General features: G+C 38.7%; 1 protein-coding gene across 9 annotated transcripts in view; it reads left to right on the top strand.

Annotated features, from left to right (window-relative positions):
* KCNC2 (potassium voltage-gated channel subfamily C member 2) overlaps nucleotides 1–15,832 on the top strand; it is a 96,332-nt gene extending 80,500 nt beyond the window's left edge. The window contains exons 3-6 of one of the 9 annotated variants that reach the window (XM_090138849.1): nucleotides 5,712–6,642; nucleotides 9,041–9,208; nucleotides 13,990–14,084; nucleotides 15,132–15,826. In XM_090138849.1, the coding sequence (XP_089994975.1) occupies nucleotides 5,712–6,642; nucleotides 9,041–9,208; nucleotides 13,990–14,051 (1,161 nt within the window). In that variant the 3' untranslated portion in view covers nucleotides 14,052–14,084; nucleotides 15,132–15,826. Of the gene's footprint in view, nucleotides 1–5,711; nucleotides 6,643–6,968; nucleotides 7,394–9,040; nucleotides 9,209–13,138; nucleotides 13,916–13,989; nucleotides 14,085–14,499; nucleotides 15,077–15,131 lie in introns of those variants that run through there. The other 8 variants (XM_090138868.1, XM_090138857.1, XM_090138841.1 and 5 more) reach the window with 8 other exon arrangements.
* Nucleotides 15,833–17,963: the final 2,131 nt, after the last annotated feature.

The raw sequence follows: 17,963 nt of genomic DNA, 5'->3' as shown, positions 1-17,963 counted from the left end.
AATTGTTGCTGACAGACTTTAGAATAACTGATGCCAGGTGCTGGCTCTATCACATTGGAGTGTGCACCAATTCCATCTCTAGGTCTGTGTTGGAAGGGAAAATTGGGCCAGTGAGCCAGATGTGCAGCCATGAGATGCTCAGTTCAAAACAGTAATCATGGATACTTCCAACAAGTTATCCATGGGATCTGCCACTCATTCTGGATTTAAAAACAGAGTTGTAGATGGTTGATCTAGTTTCTGTGAACATTAGTGGGACTCAGTAGCAGAACTTGGCTGGTGATCCTACTGACTAGGGAAGGTGGGAGCTAGAATCTGTACCAGTGTTGTCTGAAGTGTGATTCTGATGCACAGGAACAAAATTGGGTGCAGATTGTCTTCAAAATGTGACTGGGGGGAATCAGAAACCTACTGAGACCTTTAACTACTAAATGAGTGTTCTGCATGCTTTGTTTTACATACTAATTACATACTGATTACATACATTGCTTCTAACTGCTCTTTTCTGGCCTAAATGCATTGAACCATTATTAATTCAATTAATTTCAAAAAGGGCTAGTTTTAGTGGCTCTGGAATGTCTGTACCACCATTGTCTCATCTTGAAAACTGGTTTTCTCAGGGGGGAAAAGAAAAGAAAACCTAAAAGAATAAAGATAATTTTATCACATTCACTAAAGCAAACAAGAAACAATTATTTATGAAAATTTTTTAGAAATAAAAACAAAAATTCTAATTATTTGGATCTCATTTTTTTTCAACTTTTTTTTTTTTTCTAATGAATCTCCAGCCATGTACTTGGGCAACAGGGTTAATGAAATTATTTTGCTACGTGTCAAGGCTGAATTTGTCTTACAACTCATGAAAAAAGTTTTCAGAACTTTTCAAGGTGAAGGTTTGCTTATGTGTCAAACAAAAAACTCATCCTGTGGCTTTTCTGAGATGATGATCAAGCTAATTCCTTTTAAATTTGTTTGCTTTACTTAAGGAAAACAAACAAATGTTGAGCGTGGTATCCCAGTTATTGTGAGTGTCACTGAAGAACAGAACCTGTTTGGTCACGTTCACCAGAGAAGATGGGAGTTTGAATCTGTACCAGTTATGTCTGGTATGTGGTCCCTACTCACATGAACAAAAATGGATGTGTCTCGATTCATTCAAAATGAGAGAAGGTGGAATGAATTAAGAAGAAGCAGAAGATTAACAATAAGTGAGGATAGTATGTGACTTTTTGTTTCTATCATTACAACTGTTTGTAAAAAACATGGCAGATTCTTTTCAACTTAATATTGCTTAATATTATTTAATACTCTAAGAAGAAAATACTGAAGTAAATATACAAGGTTTCTTCTTTCACTGACAATATTTTCCTTCTCATATTGGACACCACTGTCATTTTCTCTGAAGCCTCTGATTATAGTACACTATAATTGTGTAAAAGCATCTTCTCATGAATGGGGTTTCATTGCTTTCGGTGCTCTGCAAGATCTGTCCAAAATGTCCAAGTATGCAATTTAAAACAAAACACAGCATGAGATATAAAGTGCAGCAAAAGAATGAGTGTACTTGCTCAAAATGAGATGTATATGCTCTTCTGTGCACAGCCAGATATGTACATGTCTTATTTACATTGTTATGAATTGAAATTGTGACATTATGTAACACATGTAATAATGTTTTCTTGCCTTTCTTCACAATCACTTATGATTTCCTCTAGGATAAGAGAATGGATTACTCAACTGATTTTGGAAATTCTTGAAAGTCTTCTTCCTTCAGAGATAACAAAGCGTCATTGAATATAATTTTACACTTAAAAATTCCTAGCTGCTTTGCCAAGTGCCAAGTGTACTGTGGCCTTTCACAGTGTCAGTGTTGTGCAAAACAGTAACAAATAGCCAGTCAGGTAGTTCTACCTGTAGTTAATCCCTTACTGTTTGGCATTTTTTAGAAAGAATCTGAACCATGATGGAGTCTTTTTCTGAAATACAGCCCCAAGATAGATGTTAATTATTTACCTGCTTCTAGATGTAGGGTCTTGCTGAATGCACGTTTAATCCCTATTATAACCAAGTTCTTGGTAAATTTGAATTTGGTTAGCCTGAATGTAATTTTTTGTTCTTTCCAGACAAAAAACATTCATAGCTGCCTGCAGACACCAAAGTGTTGCCGCTGAAAGAGGTTTCCCAGTATTTTATCTATTAAAACTCCCCACTCAAATTGCAAACTACAGTACTGACATAACTTAAGTGATGCTCAAATTCCACACATTTGTTTGCTTTGTATCCTGCTGCTGTGTAGAAAGATGCTGGAGGATGCTGAAGTAGCATCTCAAGGGTCATTCTTAACCCACCACTGGCTTAGAGTCTGATAAATTTTCTGACCCTGTTAAGGAGAGGCTTTGCAAAGATCTGCTGAGATTAATTCATTTAGGCTATATAGATCTGGTTGTATTTGCTGACTGTAACTGTTTCACAGAAACTGTATGGGTGTGGAGGTGTGTGTTGGTGTGCGTGCTAGTGTGCTGGTGCCTTGGTATAAGGTGAGGAAGAAGTGAGCTATGAATGTGTAGAAATTTTGTAGTTTGAGCAGAAAAACGTCACTGGTAAAAATTGGCCAGACAGTATAAGATTGCTTGCCTAGCATGTGCCTAGAAGCTCAGACTGGATGATAAGTGGTCATTTCAGTCCCTGAGTCAGTCCTTTTTGAGAGAGAACAGATTTAGAGTGTTTGTAATTGAGAGGCTTGGTATAATCACTTTATTTCATTGATTGAGGAAGGTAAGCCATAACCAAGCTGCTAGTCTCTGTTATTGATGTATTAAGTATGTGAGTTTTGGATAGATGTATCTTGTCACTCTGAATATAATATATTTAACTAGACCTGCATTGCAAATTTAAACTTATTTTCTAGAATCAAAGCAGTTCTGTCTACCAGCTGTAGAGACAACATTCTGTTTTCTAATTAACATTCTGTGTTAGGAAAATGGAACCACTCAATATTAGACCAGCCTGAAGGAATTCCTTTACTGCACACTGGTAAATCTGTGGGCTAATACTACATTCAGTGATTGATACCTGAAGTACACAAAATCAGTTTTACCACAGTATTGCATTCTGGATTAAAGAGAAAGAATGGAGACGTATTTGCTTATGGCTTGCATTTCTGTATCCACTATTATATATATATATATTTCAAATAGGATTTGAGATTGAATTGTAATGTGTGGTAACATACCATTTTTTTGTGTTGCTTTCCTGATATCACACAATGGTAGGCTTTCAGGATGCTAGATTTGTAGGGAAGCTCAGAGAGTGAGATATATTTTTAAACCTGTTTGAGCATCATTTTGTCTCTTTGGGTCCTTACCACTTTTGAAAATATTCAGGTCTTCAGTAAGGTGTTTTTTTTTCCCCAAGTAATAATACTGGATATAAAACATCTGTTAATTGGAAAATACAGAATAACACACATGTTCGCAGCGTGTTAAAAACAGTGACTCAGAGAAGAAGCATTTAAATACACTGCTTATTCAAGTACCGTACCTACTTGTGGAGCACTAACAAGGTGGTAAAAAGATGACATTAAAAAGAAGATAGCCTTTGTAGCAGTGGAGCAACTACCCTGGAAACACATTTTCATTCGGTGCATTTTACTAGGTGTAACTAAATTTATCTCACCTTCCAGCTGTTTTTCTGTGAGATCCTGTGCTGGAAGTTCCGTTTGCTTCAATGACTGGATGACTTGACTGTGATAACTGAGTTGAACATCAGCAATGCATTTTTAAAGTCCTTAACAATCCATGTTATATAACTGCATTTTATGTTTATGTGCCACTACCAGAACTGAATTTGTGTTTCCATATTTGTTCAACTTATCCTGGATTTGCAATTTTGATAACATGAGTTAGGTCGAGCAGTGATAAGGCACTGCCATGACAGTGAGAGAGACTCTGCTTTTGTCTGAAAGCGTTGTGTATGCTGCACTCCCCATTAAATACTGCTAAGTGCCTTTTCAGGGAATGGAACAAGACACGGTTCAGGGCTGCCACTCAAGATCTTAGTATGAAAATCTGATGCATCGACACAAGAGTCAGCCAGCTCTTCTGATCCACTTGCTTGTCTATATTACAAGGATCGTTTTACTGCTGGGTGATCCCCAAGTACTTAACTAGGTCATTAGTCTTAATAGCTTAGATAAATTAATAGGTGTCTTTCCTTCCTCAGAGAAGCAAGATAATAAATATATGTCAGTAGAGGGCTGGAAGGGTGTCTAACATGTTGCATTTTGCATTTTGGATTTTTCAGACTTTCTGTATAGGTACAATAAACGGTAATGCTCAAGTCTGTGCCCAAATTCTGAGATTTTGAACGTTCCTGAATGTAACCAGATGTTTCCCATTAAATGATTGTGTGTATTCCTGAGAATGGATAAAATATGTATTCTTCTAAATTTGATTTCAGAAACAAATTGGAGGGCTGAGTAGTTGTCAACCTCATGAAATTTAATGAGTAAGTGCTGCACTGGGATTAGGCAACTCTGTACAGACTTGGGGATGAGAGACTGGAGAGCAGCCCTGCAGAAAGGGATCTGGAGGTTCTGATTGATATCAAGTTGAACGTGATCCAGCAGTGTACTCTGCAGCCAAAGAGCCAACTGTACTCTGGGGTGCACCAGGCCCAGCACTGCCAGCTGAGTGAGGGAAGGGGTTGTCCTGCTTTACTCTGAGCTGTGTGACCTCATCTCGAGCAGTTTGTGTGCCACAATATTGGAAGGACATAAAATTATTTGAGTGTCCAAAGGAGGGTGAAGGGTTTGGAGGGCAAGACGTATGAGGAGCAGCTGAGGTAACTGGCTGTGCCCAGCACAGAGCAGAGGAGCTGAGGGGAGGCCTGATGGCGGCTGCAGCTCCTCACAGGGAGCGGAGGGGCAGCGCTGAGCTCTGCTCTGTGTGACAGTGACAGGGCCCGAGGGAACGGCATGGAGCTGTGTCAGGGGAAGGCAGCTGGGGGCTGGGGACAGGGTCTGCACCAGAGGGCGGTGGGCATGGAACGGGATGCCCAGGGCAGTGGGCATGACCCCAAGTGCTGGAGTTCAAGGTGCATGTGGACAATGCTCTCAGATACAGGGTTTGATTTTGGGTGGTACTGTGTGGAGCCAGGAGTTGGACTCAGTGATCCTTGTGGATCCCTTCCAGCGATTCCATGAATCTACAATTCTGTACTATGCTGTGGTTGTGGATCATTGAAATCCAAAAGAAGCCTACCTTTGGAACGTGTTCCTAAGACATTCTGAAATGTTTGTCAGACTAGATAGGAACTCCTGAACCATAATCTCAAAACTGGTAGAGTCAGCCCAGTTTTCCCCTCTTCTTCAACAGCCTTAAATATTGCTGCATCTGGCATGTATGTGAGCTGTTGATAAGAGGCCTTGATAGGCTTAGCATGGATTTGAGATTTTTTTTTTAACCACTTTTTGGAAGAGTTGCACCATGTTATTATAGTGTCCATCACAAAGACTTCTCTTGCAGCCAGATTCCTAAGGTATGTTTAAGAGCTATCTGCCACTCCTCTGTCCTGGATGCAAAGTTTTGTATGTTTGAAGTTGTAAATCACTTGGGTGTGAACCAGTAAAAGATTGATAATGAGCACTGATCTGTTGTTATTATTGTGAAAAGCCGTGTGATTTTGATATCTCTTTTTCCTTTTTCTTTCAGTTCATCGCCTTTGCCTCCTTATTCTTCATCCTAGTTTCAATCACAACCTTTTGCCTGGAAACGCATGAGGCTTTCAATACTATTATAAATAAAACTGAGCATGTTGTCAATGGAACAGAAACTGTACCACAGTATGAAATTGAGACAGATCCAGCCCTAACCTATGTGGAAGGAGTCTGCGTAGTATGGTTTACATTTGAATTTTTAGTGCGTGTTATTTTTTCCCCCAACAAACTTGAATTCATCAAAAACCTCTTGAATATCATTGACTTTGTGGCCATCCTCCCCTTTTACTTAGAAGTGGGCCTGAGCGGGCTCTCCTCCAAAGCTGCTAAGGATGTACTTGGTTTCCTCAGGGTAGTAAGGTTTGTGAGGATCCTGCGAATCTTCAAGCTCACACGGCACTTTGTGGGCCTCAGGGTGCTGGGCCACACTCTGAGAGCCAGCACCAATGAATTTTTGCTGCTGATAATATTCTTGGCACTCGGTGTTTTGATATTTGCCACCATGATTTACTACGCAGAGCGTGTGGGAGCTCAGCCCAATGATCCATCAGCAAGCGAGCACACGCAGTTCAAAAATATCCCTATTGGCTTCTGGTGGGCTGTAGTCACCATGACCACCCTGGGATACGGGGACATGTATCCACGGACTTGGTCAGGTATGCTGGTGGGAGCCCTGTGTGCGTTAGCAGGGGTGCTCACCATAGCCATGCCTGTACCTGTGATTGTTAACAACTTTGGGATGTACTACTCCCTGGCCATGGCAAAGCAGAAACTGCCGAGGAAGAGGAAGAAGCACATCCCTCCTGCTCCTCAAGCTAGCTCTCCCACCTTCTGCAAGACAGACTTGAACATGGCCTGCAATAGCACACAAGGGGACATCTGCCTGGGCAAGGACAACCAGTTGATGGAGCACAACAGATCATCAGGTAGGACCCCACTGGAGATGCATGTCCTCTGAGAACGCTTTATAGACCAGTATGTTTGGTAGGGGTCAGAAAGCAGCCAGTCTTTCTGCCAGGAGAAGACGTAGCTCCCACCCTTCTCCCCTCCAGTGTTTGCGTGTGTCAGTCTCATAGAGGACAAAATAGTTATAGTGACATTCTCAAACCTCTATGTAGCTGGTCTATACAGTTTTGCTTGCTCTGTTGAGAATGCTTTCCTGCTGATGATATCAACCTTTTCTTTTGCCTGTTGTTTGTTGTGTTATATGGATGTTTCTTGTTTTTCTGCATGACTGTGACTATTTGAGCAGCCACTGTGTCCCACTCTGTTGGACTCCATGGTGTTTTGCCTCAGTGTTTGTCTCTTGTGTCAGCTTTGCCTGTGCCACATCGTGGCCTGTTAAGCAAGATCCTACAAAGAAGCAGTCATTTAAAAGGAGCAGGTGCTTTACATCAAAAGCCCAGCACTCAAAGGAGATAAAGAGAAATTCTCTCTCTAGTTTTCTTTCTATTTATTTGGCATTCTGCTTCCCTGGCTAGAAAAAAAAATCTTTCATCTGTGTTAGATGAGACATTGCACGACGTTTACTATTAATTGGATGATAACAGTAAAACTGATGTTGAGTTTTTCAAGAAAAATGAAAATGGCAGCCCCTGACAACATCCATGCTATTAGTGTTCATTTTCATAATTTTTAATACCTTACTCCTCAGAGTTTCATGGAAGAGAATACTTTGTGCTAATTGCTGTGAAAACATGTATCAAATGACAGTCTCTGCCCCTCTGAGCCACTGCCCCATATTCCATATTTCTTCAAATTAAAGAGGAATTTTTCTCAGTATAATTAAAACATTATTTTTAATAGCAGGGATTTTTTTTTGTTTGTTTCTTGAATGCATTCTTTCTTAAGCAAAATGCAATTTGATTACAAAGCTTGCCAGTCATTAGGTGCCTGTTGGAAAGCTGATAATTGCTAATATGAGAAAAACAAAACAAAACAGTACATGCCTAGTGTAATTCAGTAACTGAAGTTTATTTTTTCTAAAGAAGAGTCTGGAAAATCAGTTTCTGAACAATATCTTTCTTGGTTCTGTTGCTTTGTTGCTGCATAGCATTTATCTTCAAAGAAATTCAGTTTCAGTCTCTGAGTAAGTGTTCACAAAGTTAACACAGCTTTTTGAACATCCTAAATATATTTAGGAGGATTGAAACCTTTGAAAGAACTCACATTGAGGGTGAAATATAGTTACTTTTCCAGTGCTTTGACTGATACACACTTTCAGATGACATCTCTAAAGTAATAATGATAACAGCTTTTTCATGCCATCAGGTCCTGCCAAAGGTATTCCAGAGTGTAGGAGGCTCAATGTGATCAGAGCAAAGAGACACTTTTCTGTATCTGCAGTTTTATTTACAAGGTGGTGTAATCATTTAGTTAGATAAAAAGCACATACACAAAAAAGAAGTAATATTAAAATGTTAACTTTTTGGCAGTGCCAGCACTCACACTATATGTTCTGACTTTATTTCTGGTAGAAGATGCTGTTAAAGTAATTAGGAATCTTGTGCAAAAATTTTAGGCTGAATATAGCCAGTGGCACTAAAAGTTCACAAAAGCACATGCTCAGATTTAAATGCAGAGGTAAAGCAGAAGCCAAAATCATGCCATTACCTGTTATGTGCTGTACTAGCAGAGATTTATTTCTTGAAGTGTGGCCTGAATCTGAATCAGTAGATTTTTTTTTTCAAATAGTCCTTTGGGAGACCCAAATCAAGAGAGGTAAGAGTTTCAGTGTTTGACAAAATAAACCACTCAGTCAACATTCAATGTTGGGTACTTAAAGTGACAAGCTGTGCAAACATCATAGCAAGTACAGAAATGAAAACTAAGTGTGCATAGTGAAACAGGCTTTAGTGTCAAATATTGATAATTGAACCCTTCTGGGGGAGGGGTTATCTTTACAAAATGCTAAGTAACATATTCTAAGTAAAAATGACTAGCATGACCTCTTATTAAAAAGGATATAAAAAATAGTAAAATACATCTTTAGATATCTGAAACTGACTATTTACAGTCTTTAACAGGCAACTAACCGAGCCTTGTTTTGCTTCTTTCTTATTTCATAGTCTAGTGGAAGCTTATGTGAGACTTAAAAGAAAAACAGGAAAGTCAAAAGATAATTTACTCTTGAATTAAAAAACAAACAAACAACTTTTTGCCATTTTGTACTGATTACTGATGAACTGCAATGTTGTTTTCTAATGATTTACCTTATAACTATTTTTTGAGTGATGGGAATATCTGGTGTTCTACATAAGCTCTTTGTGATGTCTCATTTCCTCATTCATTCTTGTCTGTAAATGGGCATGGTGCTTTAACCAGTGTTATCAGGTGAAGACAGTGCAGGAAGTGAGCAGCCACTCTCACCTGGTGAAAGGCTCCCTCCCATCAGACGCTCTAGTACCAGAGACAAAAACAGAAGAGGGGGAACATGTTTCCTACTGACAACAGGGGATTACACGTGTGCTACTGATGGAGGGATCAGGAAAGGTATGGACTTCTTTCATTAGATCATAAAGATCACTCAGCAATGTGCGTGTGAAAAGCAAACTTAGAGTAAAATGATGTGCACAATGCTCTTAGAGGAAAGACTGTACCACAGTGTATCTTTTTTTCTTTATTCCTAGTCGTTCTTTTCCTGCTTTTCTTTTAAAAACTCATTTCCTTTAGTCTTCACGAAAAGTGCTTGATGTTGGACCTTCATTTCACTTGTGTCTTCATTTGTCTGTTACTTTTTATGGACAAGCCTGCAATTCAGACTTTACTCATTCCACTACTCGTCACTTGATACCATTTGTCACTTTGAAAGACAAATTAATTATTTAGTAACTTTGATCCACACTTAATAACTTAGTAAAAATTACAGCTGAATAAATTATATTTTAAAAGTTGAAGTACCAGAAGTCAATAACATTTTTATTTCTGAACACAACAAAGTGTATCAATGAGATGCTATTTAGATTTATTTCAAAGAAAAGTTTGAATTTATAGTGCCACAAAACATTCCCTCTTTGTAATATGCTACCTAATGCTAAATGGTGACTGCCTCCCCCAGTCAGAATTCAACTACAGTAAACTGCTCTTGATCTTGCAAGGTGCTGCTGTCTTACAAGTTGTTCAACTTCTTCAAGCCTAATTGCTCCCTGTTCCACAAGTTTGGGTTTTCCTGGTGCAGCCGTAAAAACCTTTTGGCATTATGAATCAGCCATGATGTGGCCACCCAATCAGGCCACAGTTGGGCATAACCCAGGGCAGAACCTCAAAATCAGCAATGCCAGTGGTAGTCTTGCTTTTCCTTAAAAGAGAATTACTTTTTTTTTTTTTTTTTTTCCTGTTAAACTGCAGCATTCTTCAAAGTTTACAATTTTTCTGTTCTGTTGTTTTTTTGGACAGATTTTTTTGTTTGTTTGCTTGTTGTTGTTGGTTTGTTTTTTTGTTTTTTTTTTTCACTAGCTGTGTCTACTGCAAATGTAGCTGTCCAAGCCAGCAGCAGATCCTAAAGCAATTCTCTTGGTTATTCTGCAGATGCTCTTTATGTTTCAAAAGCTCAGTAGATTTAGCTTGTGAAGGCAGATATGTAACCAGAAATTGATGTGTATGGTGTTTGTAAAGGTTATCTCTGTGCACCTACATTTTACATATTCCTGTAAATAATGTTTAGATTAAATGGAGCTTTTTGGTTTTTCTGCACATGGATTGAGGATTCTTGTCTACTGAGTGTGTGTCTTGCACTGTCGCTTGGCAACTAAGATTATTTGCAGTATCTTTAAGAGTAAGGCTCCAGTCTCTTGAGGAGGTCAGAAGCACCTGAATAATGCAGATTAGATTGCCATGGCATCCTGCAGGACAGGGTTCTTGACTTATTTTAGAAATTACAGAATAAACATTTGAGTGTTGCTCACTTGGTGGTAACTGTTAATTAGAGCAGATAAAAAAATCATGGGAGAAGTTACCAATTAACTAGTAATGACATATTCATGTGACAATAAAACAGCATATTTTGTATGGGGAATGCATGAATGTTTTCATTTCAAAATCTAGATTCAAGAGAAAAGTCATTGTTTTATAGTTTGCACTGGAAAACCAGGGCTTGAGTTCACAACTGACATTATCTCAATGAGAAATGTGCTTTTTGACTGACTCTAATGATAACCTTAAACTAAGTTGAAATGTTTTAGCCACTAGCTTTGAAATTTATTGTAGACAGAGTAGGGAAGCTAGCTGATGAACAGAAAATATTTTCAAGTAGCATATTTGAATTCTTAAATTCTTGAATTTAGCTTACACATCAAGTCTACTAGTTTTTCATTTAATTTTTTTTCCCTTTCTTTCTTTTGGTATATTCTTTCTGTTTGGTTGCTTCCTTGATTGGTTCTTGGTTTTGTTCAGTGATCATTTGTTCTGAGCTTTTCTGCCTTGGCACCTTATCTCCATTTCTCAGAGTATACTGATTCAGTGCTGATCCAAACCCCACCGAACTATCTGGACATCCCTGATTTTTGGTTTATGCCTCTATCTCTATTCATCTTGTATTTCTGGTTTTCATTTTTTAGAAGTCCTTGTTTTCTTCGTCATCTTTACTATCTTCCTCTGTCAGTTCTTTGCTTTTATCATTAGAAAGGTAGCAGAAAAAATATTAAAATAATTATAAAAAGGTTTCCCAGTTTCTGTGTGAAAAAGTTAACTATTTCTTTTGATTTTTTTTTTTTTTTTTTTTTTTTGTAAAGCATTAAGTTTACACAGGAGGTTAAATATATACATAAGCAGTGTGCATCCCTTCTGTGCCCCTTTCAAACACGATTCTCTCAAATCTGGGTAAATACTGACAGAAAATCAGAAGCAGGAAACTGGATTTTAAATGTATCAGCAGTCTGTGAAGCATCACAGTTCAGCCTGCCCTTGCAATCTGGAGATAACACTGCACAATGGTTTAGCAGACATGAAGGCTGTACATGTGTTTTAAGTACAGGTTTACAGCATGCAATTTTCAGTAGCTAAGAAATATGATAATTGTTATCATTATATATGTTTTCGTCTCTCAATTGCTCAGGACCTGTACAGACACAAACAGAATTACAGTGCTTCCCAAAAAATACCTTGTTCTGAGGAGAACCTCAAGTGTGATTTTTTTCTTGAAGAACATTATTGCTTGTGGTCTATCGTCTGGAACCAGAAACTGTTTCAATTAGAAAACACCGCTTACCTGCCATGATGTTAAGATAGATGTATTGTTACTGACACTCTATTACATTCTCTGAGTAAAAGTCTCAGTACTTCACAGCAGGCAGTTTACTTAAGCATCTTCACATGGCACATGGCATTATACTTTTTGAGGAAGTTAGGTAGCACCAACTGAAATCAATGGACTTCTCCTGCTTGCAGTGAAGCATGTATCAGTGTCCTTTAGGAGCAGCATCCCACCCAGCTTGATCTTCATTTCAATCTCCTAGCTGATATCTCTCTCTAGACCAATCTGCTGATCCTTTCCTTCATAAGTAGAATTATTCAGATGCTCTTGCGAATACTTAATTATGACGATTGTGAGGCAGAGAGAGCATAGCACTGCTTTTCAAGCATAGCCCTCTAGAAGGTGAAAACAATCGGTGTGCAGCTAAAAGTAGGTAGCTGGAGCTCATGGTGTGAACAGAAATGTCTGCCGGTGCAGTGTTCTCTCCAAATTGTGAAGCATTATGTGATTTCCTCATTTAATGACTAATTCTTCACTGTTTGCTTATGCAGATTAATATCATTTATTTCATCTCAGTCAGCTGGAGAAGCAATACAAATTTAGTGATTTAAATTGGCCAGTCAGGAAGAATTTGAAAATATGTCAAACTCTGCTATCATATTATAATTTAATAGTAGACACAAAGTCGTAAGTTTAAATTTGTGCAGATGGAGCTTCTTTCCATAGTATCATTCAGTACTCTGCAGAAATTACTTACAAACATTGATGCAATTTTGTCTTTTTTTTTTTTTTTAATTTCATTTTTTAAAGAAAAATATTTCTTTATTAGGAATTGGTTTTAACAGAGGTCATATCATTCTAACAGTTTTTATGGTCTGTCTTAATGGGATTATGCTTAGTCACATAATTCACCCGAAAACCCTGTTGTGATCTTTGATCTTACACTCTGCACAACCCTGTTGAAGCCAACAGAGTGGCACAGAGTGGAAGAACAGGCCAGACCTCTGACGTGGTTCTGTGTTTAATTTCCTGGGAAAGAATAACTGCAGTATTTCATAAATTGTTTTATTCATTGATGTCTTTTGACAGCACTGCGTCTAAGTATTCAGTTCTTTCGCAGGCAAATTCCCCGAGTCCCAGATAGCTCCTTGGATTACATGACATTGTATTGTTTGTCTTTGTCTATTTTTTTGGCTGAATTCAACTGATGTCTGTGCATTTTCTCATACAAGGCTACGAAAAATCTCGAAGCTTAAACAACATAGCTGGCTTGACAGGCAATGCTCTGCGACTGTCTCCAGTAACATCACCCTACAGCTCACCTTGTCCTCTAAGGCGTTCTCGGTCTCCCATCCCTTCTATCTTGTAAACCAGATGGCATCAACCGGCTACATAATATTAATTCAAATACTGTTTACCAAATATTGGACATAAATGTAGCTTAAACCATAGGCTCCAGAAATATGGTATAACTCCTGCATGATATAACTGTCAGTAGTTATAGAAGTGCCACCTGGCTAGCTGAAGAATTTTATCTTGGCTTTTGAAGATTATCTAAGGTAGTGCTTCTTCTTTGATCTACTATATTGTCCTACATTCCTGTGGCAATAAAAGGGCAGTTAGTGGATGCCATTGGACAGTACATACAATAAATAAGCAGTTTTTCAGGGAGATTTATTTAAAATAATGTGCTTCCAACTAATTATCCGTCACTCCATTGAACCTCCATTTCTTGTGACTCTAATCCATTCCGAAGATGTCTGGAATTGTGTCTTGGTTGCACACAGTGTGACTTGGGTCTGCTCATTTGCATGGACCATCCTGTCCCCATCACCCGACAAGCCGTGTTGCCGATCGCGGAGACCACAGAGGGCTCTGGATGTGTGTTCTCGCATTGTAACATCCTGCTGAAATGAAAGCACTGATAAACTGGTCTGCATGTGGGATTGTTTTTCTTTGTTTAACCTTTTCCTTTAGTTTTTAATGATCTACTTGTTTATAAATTGTTTTATTTTGTGATTAACTTACTTGGTACTGGATTACTGTATCAGAGTTCTGAATGTCTCCGGTTGTTTGCACACAGATAACTGCAAAGAGGTTGTCATTACTGGTTACACGCAAGCAGAAGCCAGATCTCTTTCTTAATGGCTTGGGGAAGGCACAAAACATGCAAGAAAGGTAAACGCCATCCAGACTTGCAATGTTAAGCTAGCAAGTGCTGCTTGGTACTGTAGTCATTTCTCTACTCCAGGGTTCTTCAACATTTTCAGAGACTGAGTACCAAGTAAAATTGAGAAGATTACTGGGGGCTTTTTTTTGTACCACTGTAAGAGAGTCATAGTTCTCAAGTGGGTTTTTTTTGACCAGACTAATACCTCTGGCTCATGCGCTTTGAAAAATTCTTCAATGTTTTTTGAGGTGCTTTGTCCTGTGTGTTGTTTGTCTGTCTGTTTTGCGACCTGTCTAATGTATTCTCCATCTGTCTCCATAAAGCACAGAGATACTCTTAAAATGCCCCCTTCTTTTAAGGCTAACTAAGGACATTTTTCTCCTTTTCTCTCTCCTTTTTTTTTTTTTTTTCATATGTGTATAGATACATAAATATATTTTTCAAGTGCAAGTTAATATTATATAGACTAACTAACTCAGAGTGAGCACTCTCACGATTTTTAGAGTGAGATTTAGTAACAACTTTACAATGCTGACCAGTTGCCTATTGCATCAGTCCTCCTCCTAGCAACCAGCATTCCCTACAGTTCTGAAACTGTATCTCCTCTAGTGGCTTTTTCATTCAATATTAATCTGTGTTTATGCAACGGGACAAATGCAATAGCACATTTGATGTTGTGGGCTGGTGAGGAACAATTACCCTAAAATACAGAATTTTAGAATTACACAGGGGAGACTGTAGCTACTCATATCACAAGAGATCCTTGAGATTGTTGAATAATCCCTGACTGTCATGTTTATTTTTTGTTAGGACAAGAACTAAAAAGTATTGTTAATCATGTAACATGTTCTTCTGTATATAGCCTAGCCCAACAGCATGACCTGCATGACAAAATTCTTGTACAATAATATATTTATCAGAGAATACATTTCTGATATTTAGAGATGTACATTGATTTAGTTTTGGTAAAATATTGTCAATAGAGAGATAATTGCAAACAGCTTTTAGCAAAGGAATTAATATAATATTTGGTGCTGCTGTTATATTAACTACAGTGTTGTACAGAATTTATCATGGATTTTTGACTGCTGAAAAAGGGACAATGGAATTTAGCCATACCAAGGACTGTACTGGAAAGAGACTGCTGCTGCTGAATGGGCCCTGATAAACAGCTCACGCCTTGAGGAGGTCACTGAGGCTTTACATGAGAAGTAGAGCTTGTTAAAGAAGATTAAAGACTGCTCATAATTACTGCTGCCAGAGGAGGGGGTGATTAGTCACTGTTGATGAGTCAGCTGTAAATAAAACGTGTGTGCATGGAATATCAGTTTTTATCTATATCAAGGAAAGCTGAATTAAAGTCATCATTGCTAAGGCTCCATGCAAAGACCCACACCCCTGTGCGTATTATTCCTGGTTCCTGCAGTAAGTTGTGCTGTGGATCATACAAAGACACACACTTAATAATGATAGTGATGTAAACTACATCTGTCTTGATTTCTGTCACAACAATGGTATTATTTGCAAAGGTCACAAATATGATCAGAGTAGGTTTGCATAAATTCTTGCTTTCTCAGTTTGCCATAAGCTATATTTGTATGAATTCTAGTGTACATGCCAAGTCCTAACTTTACTTTTCACTTTAATAAGTGAAATGTGACTGCAGATAAACATCACCAACTTTGTACACAGCACACAGTCTTCTTTCATTGTTACCTCAGACTATAAGTATTATGAGAAATAAAATTCTGGCAGCAAGAGTATTTTGTTTTTTTTTTTTCTTTTTCTTTTTAATTCAAAATGTTTCAAGCCCAACATCAATAAATATAAAAGATGTATTAAAATTATATCTTAAAAATGTATATTTTACATAAAAGAGATATTCTTTGATCAGCTACTTTCTGTGATTTTTGTGGTAAATGGATCTAGTCTATTCTATGTTTATGAGGCTTTGTAGTGCTACGATGTGGTAATTATGTTCTCTCCACCCTATTCAGTGAGAAATTCTCCAGAATCTGTTTTGTCACCCTGGTGTCCCAATTGTAGGGACCTGTCCCAGTTGTGAAACTCTGTATTGTGGAACTTCTGTGAACATGTCAAGGTGCATGCACAACCCTGGTGGAAACCAGTGGCAATGTAATACCTGAATTGGAGAATAAAAGGCAAAAAACCTGGGGAGGAACTTGGAACATATCATCTGAAGTGGCTCATGCGCTTTCTTTAGCTGTATCTGTCCCTTGCCTGCCACTGGCCATCCCAATTCTCAGAGAGTTTCCTGGGGCACATGAGGTTTAATTCAAAGACTAGCATGAGTTGGCTTCTAAACCAATTTAAAATCAACCTTCCTGATAACGTCCCCATGCCTTCTTTGGACGTTGTAATTGGTCTAGGTATTATTGATCTCAAAACAGTTTTATTGCATCCTGGTGCGAAATGAAACTAAAAAAGTGATAAATGATTACTTAAAGCTTCTAATCAAATACCATATCTGGGGCAGTCCATGAATACAGAAGCAGAAAATCAGAGAATGATGAAGGTGTTAGTACACCTGCACACATGATCTGAGATGCTGTTACTTAAGTATTTTGAATGGGGTGTCAGAATGTAAGGAAGATTCCAGAAAGCAAGCTCAAAAAGTGTTCAAATTTGGAAAATGTGATATGCCACCAAAGCTCAAAGTACTGAGTTGGCCCAAAGGTTAAAGGTTGTCTAGCTACTCTGTTCTGTAAGCAGTACCCACATGAAGAAGATGTGCAGTGGTCAACCAGGACAAGGCTCACAGCCAGCTCCAGTTGAGCAGGTTCGATATCTGTCCCAAGTACCCAAAAAGAGAGGTGATTGCAATTGCCTCTCCTCAGTGCTACAGGGGGACAGAGGGAAGCCCCAGATGAGATGCAGACTAAGTTGTGCATTTGACCAAGACAGTAGAAAACACTAATGGCCAGAGGGTGTTTGACATCTGCTGCCCCTGGAGGGTTGGAATGGACCTCTACCAACACAGGACCTTGAGTCCAGAATATTCTGGTTGCAGCCACTTATCTGCCCCCATAGAAACAAGCCAGTGTTTAGATGTTTTCTATTAAAACTGACCATCAGGACAAGGGGTTGATGAGTCCATTAACAATTCATGTGTCTATGGACTATAACTCAAATCTGACTTTTCTAAGAAGAGAAGTTTGCTTAATGACCATCACACAAATACCATCCTTCTTCTGGTTTCCATCCACCTCTGGGCCCAAAAAGGGCATTTCTATGGGTGGTGCACCAGCAAGTCTTAATTTGTTCAGATGGAGGAAGGCTTTGAACCTTCGCTTCCCTCTTCAGGGCACTGCAGTACTTCCATCTCAGATACTGCGTAAAGGATGGGCAGCACATTTACATCCGTTTCTTCTCTTGGGCACCCTTTAAAATAGGTGGGTCAATACAATGATCTTATGTGGAGGGAGGCTCACTCTGCCAGTGTGGTGTGCCTGTACAGGGCAGATCTACAAAGGCGCCCAGGGGCCATCAGTCCTGCAGCAGAACTGCACTTGGAAGAAGGACTCTTGGGTCAAGCAGGAAGATACTGTGTGAAAGCAGGTATCTGATGGATCATTAACCACTGAAGGGTGGCTGTGACAGTTTATGGGCATGAAGAGTCTGAATGTCATTTAAGCCTTTTATAAATAAAACTTGAAGATTAAAAGTCAAAACTGGATACATGTAAACTGGAAGTAAGGTCAGAAACAATGCATCCATTAAAGCAATTTACTAAGGGCTGTTGTTTGTTTGCCTTTTAAAGTTGTAACCTTGTCGTGTCAAAAATGTCCATCCCTTTGAAAGATGAACTAGTGCAACAACAGGATTGATGCAGAGATCAAAATCTGATATATTGCAGAGATGAGCAG

Source organism: Phasianus colchicus, chromosome 1 (assembly GCF_987193195.1).
Source record: "Phasianus colchicus chromosome 1, bPhaCol1.hap1.1, whole genome shotgun sequence".
Lineage (NCBI taxonomy): Eukaryota > Metazoa > Chordata > Aves > Galliformes > Phasianidae > Phasianus > Phasianus colchicus.
This window is presented reverse-complemented; position numbering and strand designations above follow the sequence as displayed.